Source organism: Pantherophis guttatus, chromosome 1 (genome assembly GCF_059756535.1).
Source record: "Pantherophis guttatus breed Tessera chromosome 1, ASM5975653v1, whole genome shotgun sequence".
Classification (NCBI taxonomy): Eukaryota; Metazoa; Chordata; class Lepidosauria; order Squamata; family Colubridae; genus Pantherophis; species Pantherophis guttatus.
In genome coordinates this window covers 182,927,055-182,943,928 of record NC_142063.1, presented here as the reverse complement: position 1 = coordinate 182,943,928, position 16,874 = coordinate 182,927,055, and the positions used below count along the sequence as shown (strand labels likewise).

General features: G+C 46.4%; 1 protein-coding gene across 1 annotated transcript in view; it reads right to left on the bottom strand.

The window, feature by feature from the left end:
• Positions 1 to 16,874, bottom strand: part of LOC148116651 (arf-GAP with GTPase, ANK repeat and PH domain-containing protein 1-like) — a 1,231,127-nt gene that overhangs the window by 163,636 nt on the left and 1,050,617 nt on the right. The window contains 1 exon segment of the mRNA XM_087887143.1: positions 5,784 to 5,929. Coding sequence (XP_087743269.1) covers positions 5,784 to 5,929 — 146 coding nt within the window.

Here is a 16,874-nt window from a genome sequence, read left to right as displayed (position 1 = left end):
AGATGGACTGGATGGAACGTAAAGGAAAGCAGGCAGCCAAGCCCGGGATAGGGCTGGTGAGGAAGACTCTGATTGCAGCCCAAGTGGATGTTGATACTCAGACGGAGGAGGAGGTTGAGCCACTAGCAGGGTGAGATGAGGCTGTGGCAGTTGGGGCCTCCATCAGGCAGGAGAGGAACTGTAGTGACACTGCTGGAGCCAAGTCCCCTCTGATCTGTCCTAGGGTGTCGTTCATCCATGGTCTGAGATGGAGAGCCAAGGGAAGCATCCATTGGGGTGGAAATTCCTTGCTGAACTGGCTCCCGTTCCTGCCGAAGCCCTGAGGTGCACTGTCATCATGTAATTGCGGTATGGCCAGGAGAATCACCGAGCTGCAGTCTGCACGGCACCGGCACCCGGGGTGGTTCTGAGAACCTGACCCCTCCGAAGTTGAAGGAACCACTGAGGAGAGGGAAGGAGAAGCTGTGAGGGGCACGCCAGGTCACAGAGGTTTCCCCCCAAGCAGTGAAGGGGAGGAACTCCAATCAGGGAGGACCCAAAATTGACCCTCTACAAAAGAAACAGCAAGGGGGAAGAAACCTGATGGTAAGTGAGGTCATCAATCCTTTGTCGGCCCAAGTGGAGGTTGCAGTGCCTCACTCAGGAGCGAAGGGGATGGTAAAAACCCTAATAGACTCAAGGTGCACCTGATGCTTAATCAGCCTGCAGGTGGTATGAAAGCTGGGGTTACAAGTGAGAAGGCTACACCCGCCTATGAAGTTCAAGCAGGTTAATGGCTCCATGTTAGGAGGACTGCCTGCTTCCTACCTGGCAGAACCAGTGCATCTAAGGCTAGGGGACCACAAAGAAACCATTCAATTCATAGTGGTCCCAAAAATGGCAGAGGCCATGATATTGGAGTTATCAGAATAACAGAATAACAGAGTTGGAAGGGACCTTGGAGGTCTTCTAGTCCAATCCCCTGCTTAGGCAGGAAATCCTACAGCATTTCAGACAAATGGTTATCCAATATCTTCTTAAAAACTTCCAGTGTTGGAGCATTCACAACTTCTGGAGGCAAGTTGTTCCACTGATTAATTGTTCTAATTGTCAGGAAATTTCTCCTTAGTTCTAGGTTGCTTCTCTCCTTGATTAGTTTCCACCCATTGCTTCTTGTCCTGCCCTCAGATGCTTTGGAGAATAGCTTGACTCCCTCTTCTTTGTGGAACACTGCTATCACTGCTATCCTTAACCAAGTGACCAGTATAACCCGGTCATACACTGCATGAAAAATGAAAGGCATGTAATGATGGCAGGAAAGGGTCCCACCTCTATGGAGGATGAGCAAAATGAGCCCGAGCAGCAGAAAGATAAGGCGAAAGAACCCGAGCTCATAAAAATGGCATCCAATTGATCATTGGAAATACAGCTCATCCCCAAAGAATAGCGGGACTTGGGGAAGGTATTTAGTGAGAAGGAATGTGACATCCTACCCTCCCCCCCAATTGCCCCACAGATCTATGCAATTGAGATCTTGTCAGGGGCAAAACTCCCTAAGCCTAAGAAGTACTCAATGGCTCCCAAGGAGATGGAGGAACTGAGAAACTACATTGATAAGAACCTAGCTAGGAGATTCATCCAAGCCGCCAAATTCTGTGTGGCTGCCCCCGTGCTGTTCTAAGAGAAGAAGGATGGGTCGCTAAGTGTGCATTGATTTTAGGGGGATAAACGATTTATGAGTAGAAAACATGTACCCTCTCCCCCTCATGACAGACATGTTGGGACACTTAGACCAGGGGAAGGTGTTCACCAAGTTGGACTTGAGTGAGGCATACTACCGAGTGAGAATCAAGGGAGGTGATGAATGGAAAACTGCCTTTAACTGCCCATTAGGGTGCTAATTTAAAGTGATGGTTTACAGACTACAGGGAGCCCCTGCCGTATTCATGCAGCTAATTACAACAGGGTCCTAGGGTATCTGGATGACATTCTTATCTATTCTGAGACAATTGAGAACCATGTGAAACTAGTGAGACAACTGCTAAAAAAACTTTTAAATGCTAAGTTGTATGCCAAGTTTTCAAAATGTGAGTTCCATAAAACCAGCCTAGATTATCTAGGCCAGGGATGTCAAACTTGGATCGTCACATTACCATCACGTGACATATCATGACTTTTTTCCCCTTCACTAAAATGGGGGTGGGGGTGGCCAGCGCATGGTGCATATGACCCGCAGGCCGCAAGTTTGACACCTCTGATCCACCTGATAAGGTGTCCTGTGAAGGAGTTGAGATGGACCCAGGCAAGGTAAAAGCCATTTTGGAGTGGCAAGCCCCGTGAACCCGTAAACAATTACAAAGTTTCCTGGGGTTCACAAACTTCTACAGACAGTTCATCCCATCCTTTGCGAAAATTGCCTTGCCAATAACGGAGCTATTAAAATCAAGATGAGGGGGAGAGAGACCTTAGCCCAGCCAGATGTTGAACTGGACAATAGAATGCCAAGCAGCGTTCAAAAAGCTCAAGGGACTGTTTGTGGCTGAGCCAGTCCTAAGGCACCTCAACCTTGAGGAGTCATTTGTGATTCAACTGGATGCTAGTGTTGTGGCAGTGGGGACAGTACTCCCTAAAAAGAACACAGAGGAGAAACTACAACAGTGTGCTTACACCTCCTGAAAGCTAAATGAGACTGAGAGACATTGGGCAGTCTGGGAGAAGGAAGCCTTCGTGATGCAATGGGCATTGTTGATATGGAGGCAGTTCCTAGAGGGGAATAATATTCCCTTTGAAGTATGGACTGACCACAAAAACCCCGGAGGCACTGAGGCCCCTCCGAAAGCTTTCCCCAAGCAAGTATGGTGGGTCCAATATTTTAACCAGTTCAACTTTGAGTTGAAATACATTCCAGGAGAGAATAATTTCTTAGCTAATGCGTTGTCTGTCCCACATGCCCCAATACAAAACAACCTGAGAAGAAGTGGTGAGCCCCATTATCCTCACAAAGCAGTTGGCTGTGCAAATAACCACCAGGCGACAGGGGAAAAGGAAACCCTCAGACCCCAGTGATCCATTGACACAGCAGATGAAGAAGGAGCTACAAACTGACGCATGGTTCGGAACCCATCAAGAGGAATTGACTCTAAGTGGGGAAATGGCCTGGAGAGGGGATAAGCTGTATGTCCCTGACAGCCTACGAATACAGGTCTTACAGCGAAGCCATGATGCCAAACAGGCTAACCACTTTGGGTTCCTAAAGACTTTACACCTGGCTAAATGGCAATTTTGGTGACCAGGAATGAAAAAGGACATAGATAGCTATGTAAAATGTTCTGCTGCATGTGCAGCTATGAAAAAAGGCCTGGAAAGAGTCTGGGATTGTTGCAGCAAGTAGTGGAGCCAACCCAACTTTGGGAGGAGATAGTGATGGAGTTCATAGTTGAACTTCCAAAAAGTGGAGGGAATACTATGGTGTGGACTGTAATTGATTTGTTTTCCAAGCAAGTTCACTTCATAGTCTGCTTGAGCCTCCTGTCAGGCCAGAGACTAGCCAAGATGTTTATGCAGCAGATCTAGCATACTAACGTACTAAGGCAATGGTGGAACAGTACCTACATTGCTATGCCAACTATATATAGCATACAACAACGCAGTGCATAGCAGTACTGGATTCACCGCAGTTAAGATAGCCACAGGGGTGGAGTTTGTGCCCATGTCAGAATACCCAAGAGAGCCTCCTTCATCAGTGTCCTTAATGAAGTGGCTAGACTCTCTCCAGAATGTGTGGGGAAATGTAAAGAAGGCCCTAGCTAAAGCAACAGAGAGTCAGAAAAAACAAGCAGATAATAGGTGATCACCACAAGGAACATTTCACATAGAAGATAAAATGTATCTGTATACAAAGTATCTCAAGTTATGATTTCCCTGTAAAAAGCTATGTCTGAAGTACATTGGGCCTTTCCCTAGTGTGAAAGTGGTTAACCCAGTCACAATAGAACTGAAATTGCCTTGAATACTGGGGAAAGTGCACTCAGTATTCCTGTCATGCCCCCATCAGAGTCTGAATCTGCAGGGGAAGATGAGCTGGAACAAGAACTGACAGAGATGGAGAGGCTGGCTCCGTTGGCCTTGGAGGAAACTGGGGAAGAGCAGAGTCAGTCCAGGCAAGGCTTTTCTGAATTAGTAAAGCCTGCAGACAGGGAGCGCTCAGGAGAAGAGCAAGGACTACCTTCTCCTGATCTGAGAGCAAGGAGGGAAGAGAGACAGTGAGATCAACACAGATGGAGGAAGGATAGTGCCCCACCCCCTTTCACAAGGCATACCTGGGGACTGAGATGTAAGGAGTTAGCATTTGTTGGGAACAAGCATTGAATCTTGGAGCCTCATGTGCATTTGCCAAAGCCTGGAGATTGCTGTATTATGTCTTGTGGGGCTTGCCAGTTTGCCTGCTTCGCTAAATTTCTTGCTCTGGTTACTGTTTAGCTACCCTGGCTTATTGGATTGCTGGCCCTGGTTGCTGTTTGGTTAACCTGGCTTACTGGACTACCTGCAGCCAGAGGCTTCTGAAGGTGCATGTGAGAGCTTTGCTCCAGGACTTGTAGTGAATGTGGAAACGTTTGGGGGCACAGTTGGAGCAATAAAGGGTAGTTAGACTTGTTCTCTGGTTGTGTTACTTTCGTGCCATGCCCTGGGTCATCACAATTCCATTGTAGCTTACTCAAGCCAGTGGTGGGGTCTAAACTAAGGCCAGTTAAGAGAGAGGGTCTGGGACCAATAATAGTAGGGGGTGAAAAGCATTATGAAGTTAAATGAATTTTAGATTCCAGACTTTAGAAAGGGAAACTACAATACTTGGTGCAGTGGAAGAGTTATTCAATTTCGGAAGCAAGGTGGATTAAAGTCCCCAATATTAAAGCAGGTTGTTTAATAAATAGGTTCCATGCGATATACCCTCAAAACCAGCCCCCCCTCAGTGAAGGAGTAAGGAGTTTAAATGCTATTAACATGTGTTTGCTATTTTCCAGGTACCTCCTACATTTGGGGTTGGGGGAGGTGGGCATCTGTCAAGCTTCAAAGTGTATTCAGGCTGCTTTCAGTTTTACTGCTTCACAGTTTGCCAACAGACAGGGGGAATAAGGGAGGGAGAGATTGGAATGTGCATTCCAGATGATAACAAGAAACTGTCTCATGGGTATCAAGGATGCTCCAGCAGTTTGCAAGAGCCGTGGAGGTTTTTCCATAACAACACCTGGGCACCTAATTGGACAATGTGACTTGCACTAATGTGGGGAGGAAGGATTCCATATTTAATTATATTGAATTGCCCGGGAATTAGCCAGAGCTGGTTTTGCTTTCATTCTGTGCTGAAATGATGTGCTCAATAATGTTTTGCATAAAGAGGTTGGATCATCTCAACAGTGCTTGCTTGGTTGGGTTCGTCAGTCAGAACCTTGACAGTTTGTGCTGAAATATGGACCTTGTGCAATATTACTCTGAAAATGTTAGCATTCTTAAATGTAAGGCAATGAACAATTTCTCTTTATGTGGAAATAACAATATCCAGGAACTGAAAATTTACAAAGTAGTGTTCTTTTTTCCAAAATAGTTCTAAATGCCTTGTGCATATCTGTAAGAATTTCGAATGAATAAAAATAATCATAATAATTAAGTCAATGGTTCATCTCAAATGTATTCTGGAAATGAAAAAAAGAAAAGGAAAAACTTATTTAAAAAACAGATGACATGGTGCACAACAGGGCAAAATATACATTAATTTGAGTTTTAGATACTAAGAAAGTGTATCTAACCTTATTTTTGCTGCTTTCACATGATTGTAGCCTGGCCAGAATCTGACTCTCTATTGCTTGGACCCAGGCATCATATGTTGTAGCTTCAAAGTGCCATGTCTGGCCAGTAAGGGACACAATGGTAAATTCAAATTTTTCTTCTTGCTCTAAAAATAAATTGAGAAATAAGTAAGAGGAAAGGAGAAGATTGATTTTTGGACGTTGGTGGAGGCGAGGGGGCAGCAGCCGAATGTGGGGAGAGGCAAATTGCCAACAGCCCGGACCTGTCAGGGGCTGGCTCTATGGACCCATTTCCTGGCCGAATCCGGAGACCCCCCTGAATTGGGGCTGCAGACTGGGGATAAAAATGACTAAAGACCAGGGAGTGGGAGAGGTTGGAGGATGGCTGAGGGCTGGCCGTGGGCTGCCTCGGGCCATACCCTCCCCCCCTTTTTTAGCTTGTGTAGGCCTTATTATAGTCATCACCCCAGCTGCCTTTTGCCTCGTAAGCCACTTTTTCCATCTTTCTGGGTGTCATCGAACTCTGCCCCCGGGTTTACTATCTACTTCTGCCTTCTGGACTGGCTTATTCCATCTGCCCCGGACTATATGACAAACGGACAGCTTGAAGTGGGTTCCCAGGGAGTCCGGGTTACTACTACCATCCCTATTAGAGGGGATAGCTTTTGAACTTTTCCATAACATATCCCATCTGGCCAGACATCGTGAGAGGATGTCTGGGAGGAACATCCCCTAGATCTATCGGAATGGCATGGGACTCCTCCCACTGTTGTGAGACGACAGTGGAGTCCAGTTACCCACGCTTTTGTTGCTGCCTTTTGTCCTCAGGACCTTTAGACTTTATGGAACCCTGGCCAGACGTCATCTTCACCCTTTCCCATTCTGTGGATGTATTCAACCATTGAGCTTCTTGCGCTGCGAGACTCCCCCCTCTCGCAGGTCTGGCCCTCCACATTATCGAGGGCCTACCTCGATGACGGGCTTTGGAGCCCAGAGAGGTGGCATGCCACAAAGAGGGGGTTGAGGGGTTTTTTAAGTAAATTGGGTACATTTTTAAGGGGTCCCGGGGGGGAGGGAAAAATTGGAACTAGGGTTGTGGGTTTGGGGGAAGACCCACCAAGGGGAGGGTCAGGCCTGGCCACTGTGCGCGACGGAGGGGATGAGGGATCCGGAGGTAATGGGGGGGGTCGAGCTTGTCCAGATTGTGTTTCTATCATCGGTACTGTGAGTGGGAGGGGTAGATATGGCGGGAGCAGGGGGCCATATCATGTTAAGGGAGCGTGCACCCGCTGTCTTCGAGCGGTAGCATGCTCCGGACCCCAAGGCTCCACTTGTTCTCCAGGTTGTACAGACCCTCAGGGCCCGGGCCTTCGACTGATGTTGTGCAACGCCAGGTCCGTAATAAATAAAGCCCCCCCTCCTTTGTGATCTGGTTCAGGAGGGGGGAGCGGACCTGGCGGGTATTACGGAGACCTGGTTGGGCCCGGAGGGAGGGGCCCCTCTGGTAGAAATGTGCCCACCAGGCTTCCTGCCATTCCATCAGCCAAGGTCACAGGGGAGGGGCGGGGGAGTAGCGGTTATTATTAGAGAAGGCCTTAGGCCGAGGGAGGCCACTGTTCCTCAGACGGCCAGTTGTGAGACCCTCCTTGTGAAGTGGGGTCATGGGGTCCAGAGGGGTTTGCTGATCACGTACCTGGCTCCCTGCCACGTGGCAGCAGCCCTGCCCGAGCTACTCAATGTTATCGCTGTGGTGGCGGTTGATACCCCCAGACTTATGGTCATGGGGAATTTCAACCTGCCGTCCGTGGGTGAGATGTCTGAGGTGGCTCAGGAGTTCATGGCTTCCATGACAGCCATGGATCTGACCCAGCTAATTCATGGCCCTACGCACACGGGGGGAAACACACTGGACTTGATTTTTGTCTCTGGACAGTGGCTGAGTGATCTCGAGATAGAGGACATAGTCATCGAGCCCTTGTCATGGTCGGATCACTCTCTCCTTCGCCTTGACCTTCGAACCGCTGCACCCCGCCGCAGGGAGGCGGAACCGATGAGATGGTACCGCCCCAGGCGCCTGATGGAACCTGATAGGTTCCAGATGGAGCTTGGGCCAATTCCTGAGGTTCTGGCTCACGCCTCGGCTGGAGACCTAGTGGCCGCCTGGGATAGGGCGGCCGCTGGAGCTCTGGATCGAGTCGTGCCTTTGCGGCCTCTGACCCGGCACCGATCTCACCTGGCTCCTTGGTTTACTGAGGAGCTGAGGGAGATGAAGCGCCGGAAAAGACGCCTAGAGAGTAGTTGGAGGGCCAGTCGTACTGAATCTGACCGGACACTGGTAAGAGCTCATATTAAGAATTACCTAGTGGCAATAAAAGCAGCGAAATGTACTTATCTTGCTGCTCTTATTGCGTCATCAGATAACCGCCCGGCCGCCCTGTTTAGGGTGACCCGCTCCCTGCTCCACCAGGAATCGAGGGAGGACCCCTTGGAGGGAAGAGCCGAGGATTTTGTTCAGTATCTGTATGACAAAATCACTCAGATTCGGGAAGATCTGGACTCCGACTGGGTAGATCCAGCGGGGATGACGGAGGCAGGTCCTGAGAATGTTATCTGAGATGAGTTTGATTCTGTGACCCCTGAAGACGTGGACAGGATTCTGGGTAGACTGAATGCGACCACATGTTTGTTGGACCCGTGCCCCTCCTGGTTAGTGCTGGCTTCCCGGGAGGTGACACGAGGCTGGCTCCAGGGGATTATAAATGCTTCATTGGGCGAGGGTGTCTTTCCCGCCGCCTTGAAAGAGGCGGTGGTGAGACCTCTCCTCAAGAAGCCTTCCCTGGACCCGGCAACATTGGCTAACTATCGTCCAGTCTCCAACCTTCGCTTTGTGGCGAAGGTTGTTGAGAGTGTGGTTGCACGACAGCTTCCCCAGTACCTGGATGAAACGACGTATCTAGATCCGTTCCAGTCAGGTTTCAGGCCTGGGTACAGCACGGAAACGGCATTGGTCGCGTTGGTGGATGATCTCTGGAGGGCTCGGGACAGAGGTTGTTCCTCTGTCCTGGTCCTATTAGATCTCTCAGCGGCTTTTGATACCATCGACCATGGTATCATGCTGCACCGGTTGGAAGAGTTGGGGGTGGGAGGCACCGTATTACGGTGGTTCTCCTCCTTTCTCTCCGACTGGTCGCAGTCTGTGTTGACAGGGGGGCAGAGGTCGACCCCGAGGCCCCTTATATGTGGGGTGCCACAAGGATCGGTCCTCTCGCCCCTTTTGTTCAACATTTATGTGAAGCCGCTGGGCGAGATCATCCGTGGTTTCGGGGTGGAGTACCATCAGTACGCTGACGACACCCAGCTGTACATCTCCACCCCAGACCACCCCAACGATGCCCTTGAAGTGATGTCCCAGTGCCTGGAGGCCGTACGGATCTGGATGGGGAGGAACAGGCTCAGACTCAACCCATCCAAGACCGAGTGGCTGTGGTTTCCGACGTCCCGATATAGTCAGCTGGTGCCATCGCTGACTATTGGGGGCGAAGCATTGGCCCCCACGGAGAGGGCTCGCAACTTGGGTGTCCTCCTGGATTCACGGCTGTCTTTAGAAGAGCACTTGACGGCCGTGACGGGAGGATTTTTCATCAGGTCCGCCTGATCCGCCAGTTGCATCCCTTTCTGGATCGGGACTCGTTACGCACGGTCACTCATGCCCTCGTCACCTCCCGTTTGGACTATTGTAATGCTCTCTACATGGGGCTCCCCTTGAGGAGCACTCGGAGGCTCCAACTGGCGCAGAGTGCGGCCGTGCGGGTGGTGATGGGAGCGACGTGGCGCTCCCATGTAACGCCTCTCCTGCGCGAGCTGCACTGGCTCCCGGTGGTCTTCCGAGTGCGCTTCAAGGTTTTGGTCATCACCTTCAGAGCACTCCATGGCTTAGGACCTGGCTATTTACGGGACCGCCTGCTGCCACCAATAGCCTCCCACCCACCAGTACGCTCCCATAGAGAGGGGCTCCTCCGGGTGCCGTCGGCCAAACAATGTTGACTGGCGGCCCCCAGGGGGAGAGCCTTCTCTGTGGGGGCACCTACGATCTGGAACGAGCTCCCCCCGGAGATACGGAGGATTCCGGATCTGCGTACCTTCCGTCGCGCGCTTAAGACGTTCCTATTTCATCAAGCTGGACTGACCTAAATTTTTTTTCCTCTTTTTAAATGGAAATTTTAAATTTGGTTTTAATTTATTGGGGTTTTAAAATTGGTTCAGCCAAATTTATTTAATTAGTTTTATCTCTATTTTAAATTTTGTATCTATCTGTTTTATTTTATGGCTGTTCACCGCCCTGAGTCCTTCGGGAGTAGGGCGGTATACAAATTTAATAAAATGAAAATGAAAAAAAATTGATTGAATTCTCAGATTAAAGGTTTAAGTAATCTATTATTTCATAATTAGCAACTCTGCAAAAAGAATACAGCAGATCAAGGAACTTTTCTGCCACAACTGTTCCTCCAGTTTTTTTTTAAATAAACAATAATCTTTAAAGATATGAATAGGAATGGAAAAGCACTTGGTAGAAAATCTCTTTAAACCTGATATTTTGCTGTCTTCTTTAATATGCCTCCTTGAGAGTAACTGCTTCTTTTCTTTAAGGAGAATATAGATCACATCAACTACTGATTATTAATTTTTAGAAAGGAGTACAAAGATTTTTACAACTTTCAATTTTTTTATGCTGCTTTTGACTTAAAATATTAAGAAAACAGAGATAAGAACCATAACTGTAATTCAAAGGAATAACATTTCCTTCGTAACTGTGACTGTATATTTTTGCACATTTAGTATATTGCAAACTTTGTCATATTTATCTATCTATCTATATAAAAAAGGCTGTATGTATGTATGTATGTATGTATGTATGTATGTATGTATGTATGTTCCAGCATAACTCTGAAACGCCTTGAAGAATTTCAACCAAACTTGGTACACAGATGACTTACTATCTGTAAAAAAATACTCTGGGGTAAGACGCCCCTAGCACCCCTAGGTGTGTGTGTGTGTGTGTGTGTGTGTGTGTGTTCCAAGATAATTCTGGAATGCCTTGAGCAATTTCAACCAAATTTGTACACAGATGACTTACTCCCTGGAAATAAATACTGTGGGGGTAAGACACCTCTAACACCCCTCGAGGTGTGTGTTCTGTTAAGATACAGCCTGTTGTGCCTTAAAATGGCTTCTCCTGTACTGCCTTAAAATGGCTTCTACTGTACAGCACAGTGGAGTTGCCATAGTAATGGTGCACCCTCCCAGCCCTGCCACAGCCAGCCAGGGGTTGTGAGAGGAGAAGGAGGGGGGGAGGAGGGCCACCGGAGCCTTAGTGCAGGAGCGAAGCAGCTCTATATTTGCCTTCATGCCACATTTGTGCTCAAGGCAGCCTTCACCTCCTGCCACTTTGGGCTGGAGCTTGTGCCCACCGCACTAGGCCCAAGAGCTGCGGTGGGTGGGACAGGGCAAGGTGATGGCCAGAATTATAAGCCGCGTCCTATTGCTAGGGGCAAGTGGGGCAGGATCGCATTGTCACTCCATGTCATAATGGCCTCCAGTAGGAGAGGGGACCCCATCTCCCCCATTGTGAAGCACGCTAAAGTTCACTGTGCTGTGCAAGGCACTGCAAGAGTGCTTCATGGCCTGCCCGATGCCTCATATCAGAATCAGATGGGGGGAGAGAAATACAGACACAGAGAGAGAGAGAGACGTACACACACAGAGATACAGAGGGAAGAGACAGAGAGATACAGAGAGAGGGGAGATAGAGAGGGGGAGAAAGAGAGAGACACACAGAGAGAGATACAGAGAGGGAGCAGAGAGAGACACACAGACATACAGAGGGGGGAGATAGAGAGGGAGAGAGTTCCCTTTCTATTCCCTCATCTAAGTTGTTTATGAAGACATTGAAGAGTACTGGGCCTAAGATGGAACCTCGTGGTATCCTATTGCTTACTTCCCTCCATGTAGACGTAAACCCATTAAGAACTACTTGTTGAGTAGTCCTTAATGGGTTTTTCAGCCAGTTACAAATCCATCTGGTGGTGATGCTATCTATCCCACTTTTTTCTAGCTTACCAAGAAGTAGGTTGTGGTCTACTTTGTCAAATGCTTTGATGAAGCCTAAGCAGGGGCTGGATTCAGCAAATTTCGCTGCCCGGTTGATGGGTGGGCATGGCCATGGGGGCATGGCCTTCTCAGCCTCCTGCACCATGGTGGGGGGCTCCCCAGGCTCTGGAGGCTTTCCTGGAGCCTCCAGGAGGGCAAAACGGCCTCCCCCAGGCACTGGAGGCCCTCCAGAGGCCGGAAACTGGCCCGTTTCCAGACTTCCTTTAGGCCCATTTTTCACCCTCCCAGAGCCTCCGTGCATGCCCTGCACTTACCTGGCATCCAAAATGGGCCGCATGGAGACACCTGGGAGGGGTGGGGTGTGGTGGGCCAGGTCAGCCAGTCCTTGGAACAACCAGTTCAGCGAACCAGATTAAAATTAACATCCAGTTCTCCCAAACTGGTCTGAAGTGGCTGAATCCCACTCCGAGTATCAGTATAATACGTCCACAGTATTTCTCTAGTCTACTGATTTAGTCACTATGTTGAAGAATGAAATAAGATTGGTTTGGCATGATCTGTTTTTAACAAACACATGCTGACTGCTACTTATTACTTTACTGGTTTCTAGATGTTGGCAGATCTGTTTTTTTATTATCTTTTCCAGTATCTTCCCAGGTATTCATGTTAGGCTGATTGGTCTGCAATTTCCTGGGTCTGTTTTTTTCCCCATTTTTGAAGATGGGAACCACATCAGCTCTTTTCCAGTCCTCTGGTAGTTTCCCGGTGCTCCAGGATTTTTGAAAGATGTGGTACAGTGGTTCTGAGATGACATCTACCAGCTCCTTTAGAACTCTGGGATGTAATCCATCAGGTCCTGGTGATTTTTATTCATCAAGATCAGACAGGTGTTCTACTACTTTTTTCTTTCTTTCTTTTTTTTTTTTTTTTTTTGCTTATTTTAACTTTTATTTCTAGTCTGTCTTTTACAGTTGTGTTTTTAGTAGGTTGGGCTATAGTTTCTTTTTGCATGAAGACTGATGCAAAGAATGAGTGAAGCAGCTCTGCTTTCTCTCTGTTGCCTGTTACTTCCTTGCCATCTTCTCTCTTTAGTGGACCAACTGTTTCCTTGATTTTTTTCTTATTATTTATATGTTGGAAGAAACTTTTTATTATTATTATTGACTTTTGTTGCAAATCTTTGTTCATTCTGACTTTGTCTTTGCAGATTCTGGCTATCTGCTACTATTCTGCCTTAGTTGTGTGTCCCTCTTTCTATTTTTTGTACTTGTCCTTTTTGTCTTTCAATTTGTCAGAGAAATCTTTGTGCAACCATGCTGGTTTCTTCATGGATTTCTTGTTTTTCTTTCTCAGTGGTATTGTGCTGGTATGGGCTTTTATAATAGTATTTTTCAGAGTTTCCCAAGATTCTTGTTTTTCCCATTAGGATTTTCATCCAAGGAATCTTTCTCAAGTTCTCTCTGAGTTTATTAAAATCAGCTCTTTTAAAATGTATGACTCTGGTGTCATTATGTTCTATTACTTGTGTTTGCGTTATGTTGAATTCTAGTATGACATGGTCACTCTCACCCAAGGTTCCTACAGTTTCAAATCCCTCTGTCACTTCTTCTCTGTTCATGAGAATTGTCCAATATCACTGTCCCTCTAGTTCCCTTCTCTATCTTTAGACAACAAAGTTGTCAGGTAGGTTGGTCAGGAACCTATTTGATTTCTCACTTGGTGAAGAATTAGTCTTCCAGTTGATGTTAGGGTAATTCAAGTCCCCCATTACTATTGTAGTGTGAAACTACATATCTATTTGTTAATTGGTTATCAAAAAGTACATCAGTGTGTTCCAGTCATGGGTTTCATCCCACCAAGTTTCAGTGATTCCAACTATATCATATCTACCTTCATATATTAATAATTCAAATTCACTTTTTTTCCTCCAAACTTTGTCCATTTGTATATAGGCACTTGAGATCTTTATGTCTGACTCTGTATATGCTTCCTATGTCTCCTATTTGGTGTTTGAGTTTGTCTTCCTTCCCATCCCTCCTTACTTCATTATTTGACTTGCTTTCTAGGGGTTTTTGCTTGGAATTCAGTCCTGGGGATTCTAAAGATTGGTCACCCTCCCCCCTCGATTTTAGTTTAAAGCCCTCCTGATAAGCTGAGCCAAGTCGTTTTCTGAAAACATTCTTCCCAGTCTTTGTGAGGTGCAGCCCATCCCTTGCCAAAAGCCCATCATGGAGATAGTACAGACTATGATCCAGGAATCCAAATATTTTTTGGCAACACCAACCCTTTAGCCAGTGGTTCACCTCTAGAATTCTTTGTTTTCTTACTGGATGTTGTCCTTTCATTGGCAGTACAGATGAAAAAAATGACTTGTGCACCTAAGTCTTTGACTGTCTTGCCTAGCTGCTCGTAATCATTCAATATTGTTTTCAAGTCCTTTTCTGTGTCATTTGTCCCTACATCAGGGGTGAAATCTAAAATCTGTTACTACCGGTTCTGTGGGCGTGGCTTTGTGGGGGGGATAATGTGACTGGGTGGGCGTGGCCAATTTTTTTTAACTTTTAAAACTATTTTTTCTACCACCTCTTCAGCGAAGAGGTTGTAAAAAAAAATATTTCAAAAGGCTCTGACGATCCCAGCTGAGTTGCCTGATCGGCAGAGACTTTTTTTCTTTTAAATGCCTCTGATGATCAGGCAACTCAGCTTGAATCGTCAGAGGCATTTAAAAGAAAAAACCCTTTTTTTCTTTTAAAGGCTTTTTTTTTTTTTACTTTTAAAAGCATTTTTTTGGCTGAAGAGGTTGTAGAAAAAATGCTTTTAAAAGTAAAAAAAAAAAGCCTCTGATGATTGTGTGGCTCAGCTGGGCATGGGGGGGGCAGGGATTTTTGCTACCGGATCTCTGAACCTCCCCTTCCATCGCTACCGGATCAGGTGATCCAGTCCAAACTGGGAGCATTTCACCCCTGCCCTATATGTAGTAGTAGAAAAGAGTAGTAATCTGTGGGCCTAATTATTTTGGTTAGGTTCTCAACCACATCCTTGATTTTTGCTCCAGGGAGACAACATACCTCCCTAGATTGTATGTCCAGTCTGCAGATGGCTGGTTCTGTTCCTTTGAGAATAGAATCTTCTATCACCAATACTTGTCTTCCTTTTTTTAGGGGGTGCAGTCCAGAGTGCTTTTCTGTTTATTCCAGATGAGTTTTTTGAAGTGACGTTTTAAGGAATATTGGATGATGTCTCTTTTCTAAGTGTTTGCATATTTTCTTTGAGGGGGAGGTTGTGCGTCTATTTTCAACTAGGGGGAAAAATCGGTTGCTCAGTTTTAATGGGGCTGCTTCTGATTGGGTTAGATTGAGCAGCAGGGGTTTGTTAGATGTGTGCTACTTCTTTCTTTGATTATTGTGTTTCCTTCTATGTGTGACATACCTCCATTTGTCTTCCTCCAAGGGTTTATCAGCAGGATCAAATCCTCTGAGAGTTATTTGTTCATTATTTGGTTCAATTTGGGCATAGCTTTCTTGCGTAGGTTAGAGTTTGGCTAGAGCTGCCCCTAGATCCCTTACTTTTTCCTCTAGTACTTCACATATACATTTAATACATGTGTAATCTGGGTGTTATTTGGGCATAAGCAGATACATGAAACATACAGTATATCACATACCACAATAATATCAGTCACCTGTTCCATGAGTTTGTTTCTTTTTGCTAGTTCTTTTAAGGGTAAAAAGTTTTGTATCTTTTTTCCCTACCCTTTTTTCTGCCTTTTTGTGCTTAACCTTGTTATTTATTTTACCTGCTTACTATTGTTGTTGTTTTTGCTGTTGTTGTTGTTAGTTGCGAAATTGTGTCTGACCCATCCCGACCCCATGGACAACGTTCCTCCAGGCTTTTCTGTCCTCTACAATTCTCTGGAATCCATTTAAGCTCATGCCGACTGCTTCAGTGACTCCATCCAGTCACCTCATTCTCTGTCATCCCATTCTTCTTTTGCCCTCAATCTTTCCCAGCCTTAGGCTCTTCTCCAGTGAATCCTTCCTTCTCATTAGGTGGCCAAAGTATTTGAGTTTCATCTTCAGGACCTGGCCTTCTAAAGAGCAGTCAGGGTTGATCTCCTCTATGACTGACCAGTTTGATCACCTTGAAGTTCAAGGGACTTGCAGGAGTCTTCTCCAGCACCATAGTTCAAAGGCCTAAATTCTTTGGTGCTCAGCCTTTCTTATGGTCCAACTTTCACAACCATACATTGCAACTGGGAAAACCATAGCCTTCACTATACACATTTTTGTTGACAGGGTGATATCTCTGTTTTTTAGTATGCTGTCTAGATTTGCCATCTGCTGTGATCTTGGAGCCCAGGAAAATAAAATCTGTTGCTACCTCCATTTCTTCCCCATCTATTTGCCAGGAATTGAGAGGGCCGGATGCCATGATCTTAGTTTTCTTAATGTTGAGTTTCAAGCCAACTTTTGCACTCTCCTTCTTCACCCACATCAAGAGGCTCTTTAGTTCCTCTTCACTTTCTGCCATTAAAGTGGTAACATCTGCATATCTGAGGTTGTTGATATTTCTCCCAGCAATCTTAGTTCCAACTTTTGATTCATCTACTCCCGCCTTTCTCACGATGTGCTCTGCATATAAGTTAAATAGGCAGGGCAACAGTATACAGCCTTGCTGGACTCCTTTCCCAATTTTGAACCAATCAGTGATTCCGTGTCCAGTTCTCACTGTTGCTTCTTGACCCGCATATAGGTTTCTCAAGAGACAAATAAGATGGTCTGGTACTCCCATCTCTTTAAGAATTTGCCACAGTTTGATGTGATCCACACAATCAAAGGCTTTAGCATAGTCAATGAAGCAGAAGTAGATGTTTTTCTGGAACTCCCTAGCTTTCTCCATGATCCAGCGTATGTTGGCAATTTGATCTCTAGTTCCTCTGCCTCTTCTAAATCCTGCCTATACTTCTGGTAGTTCTTGATCCAC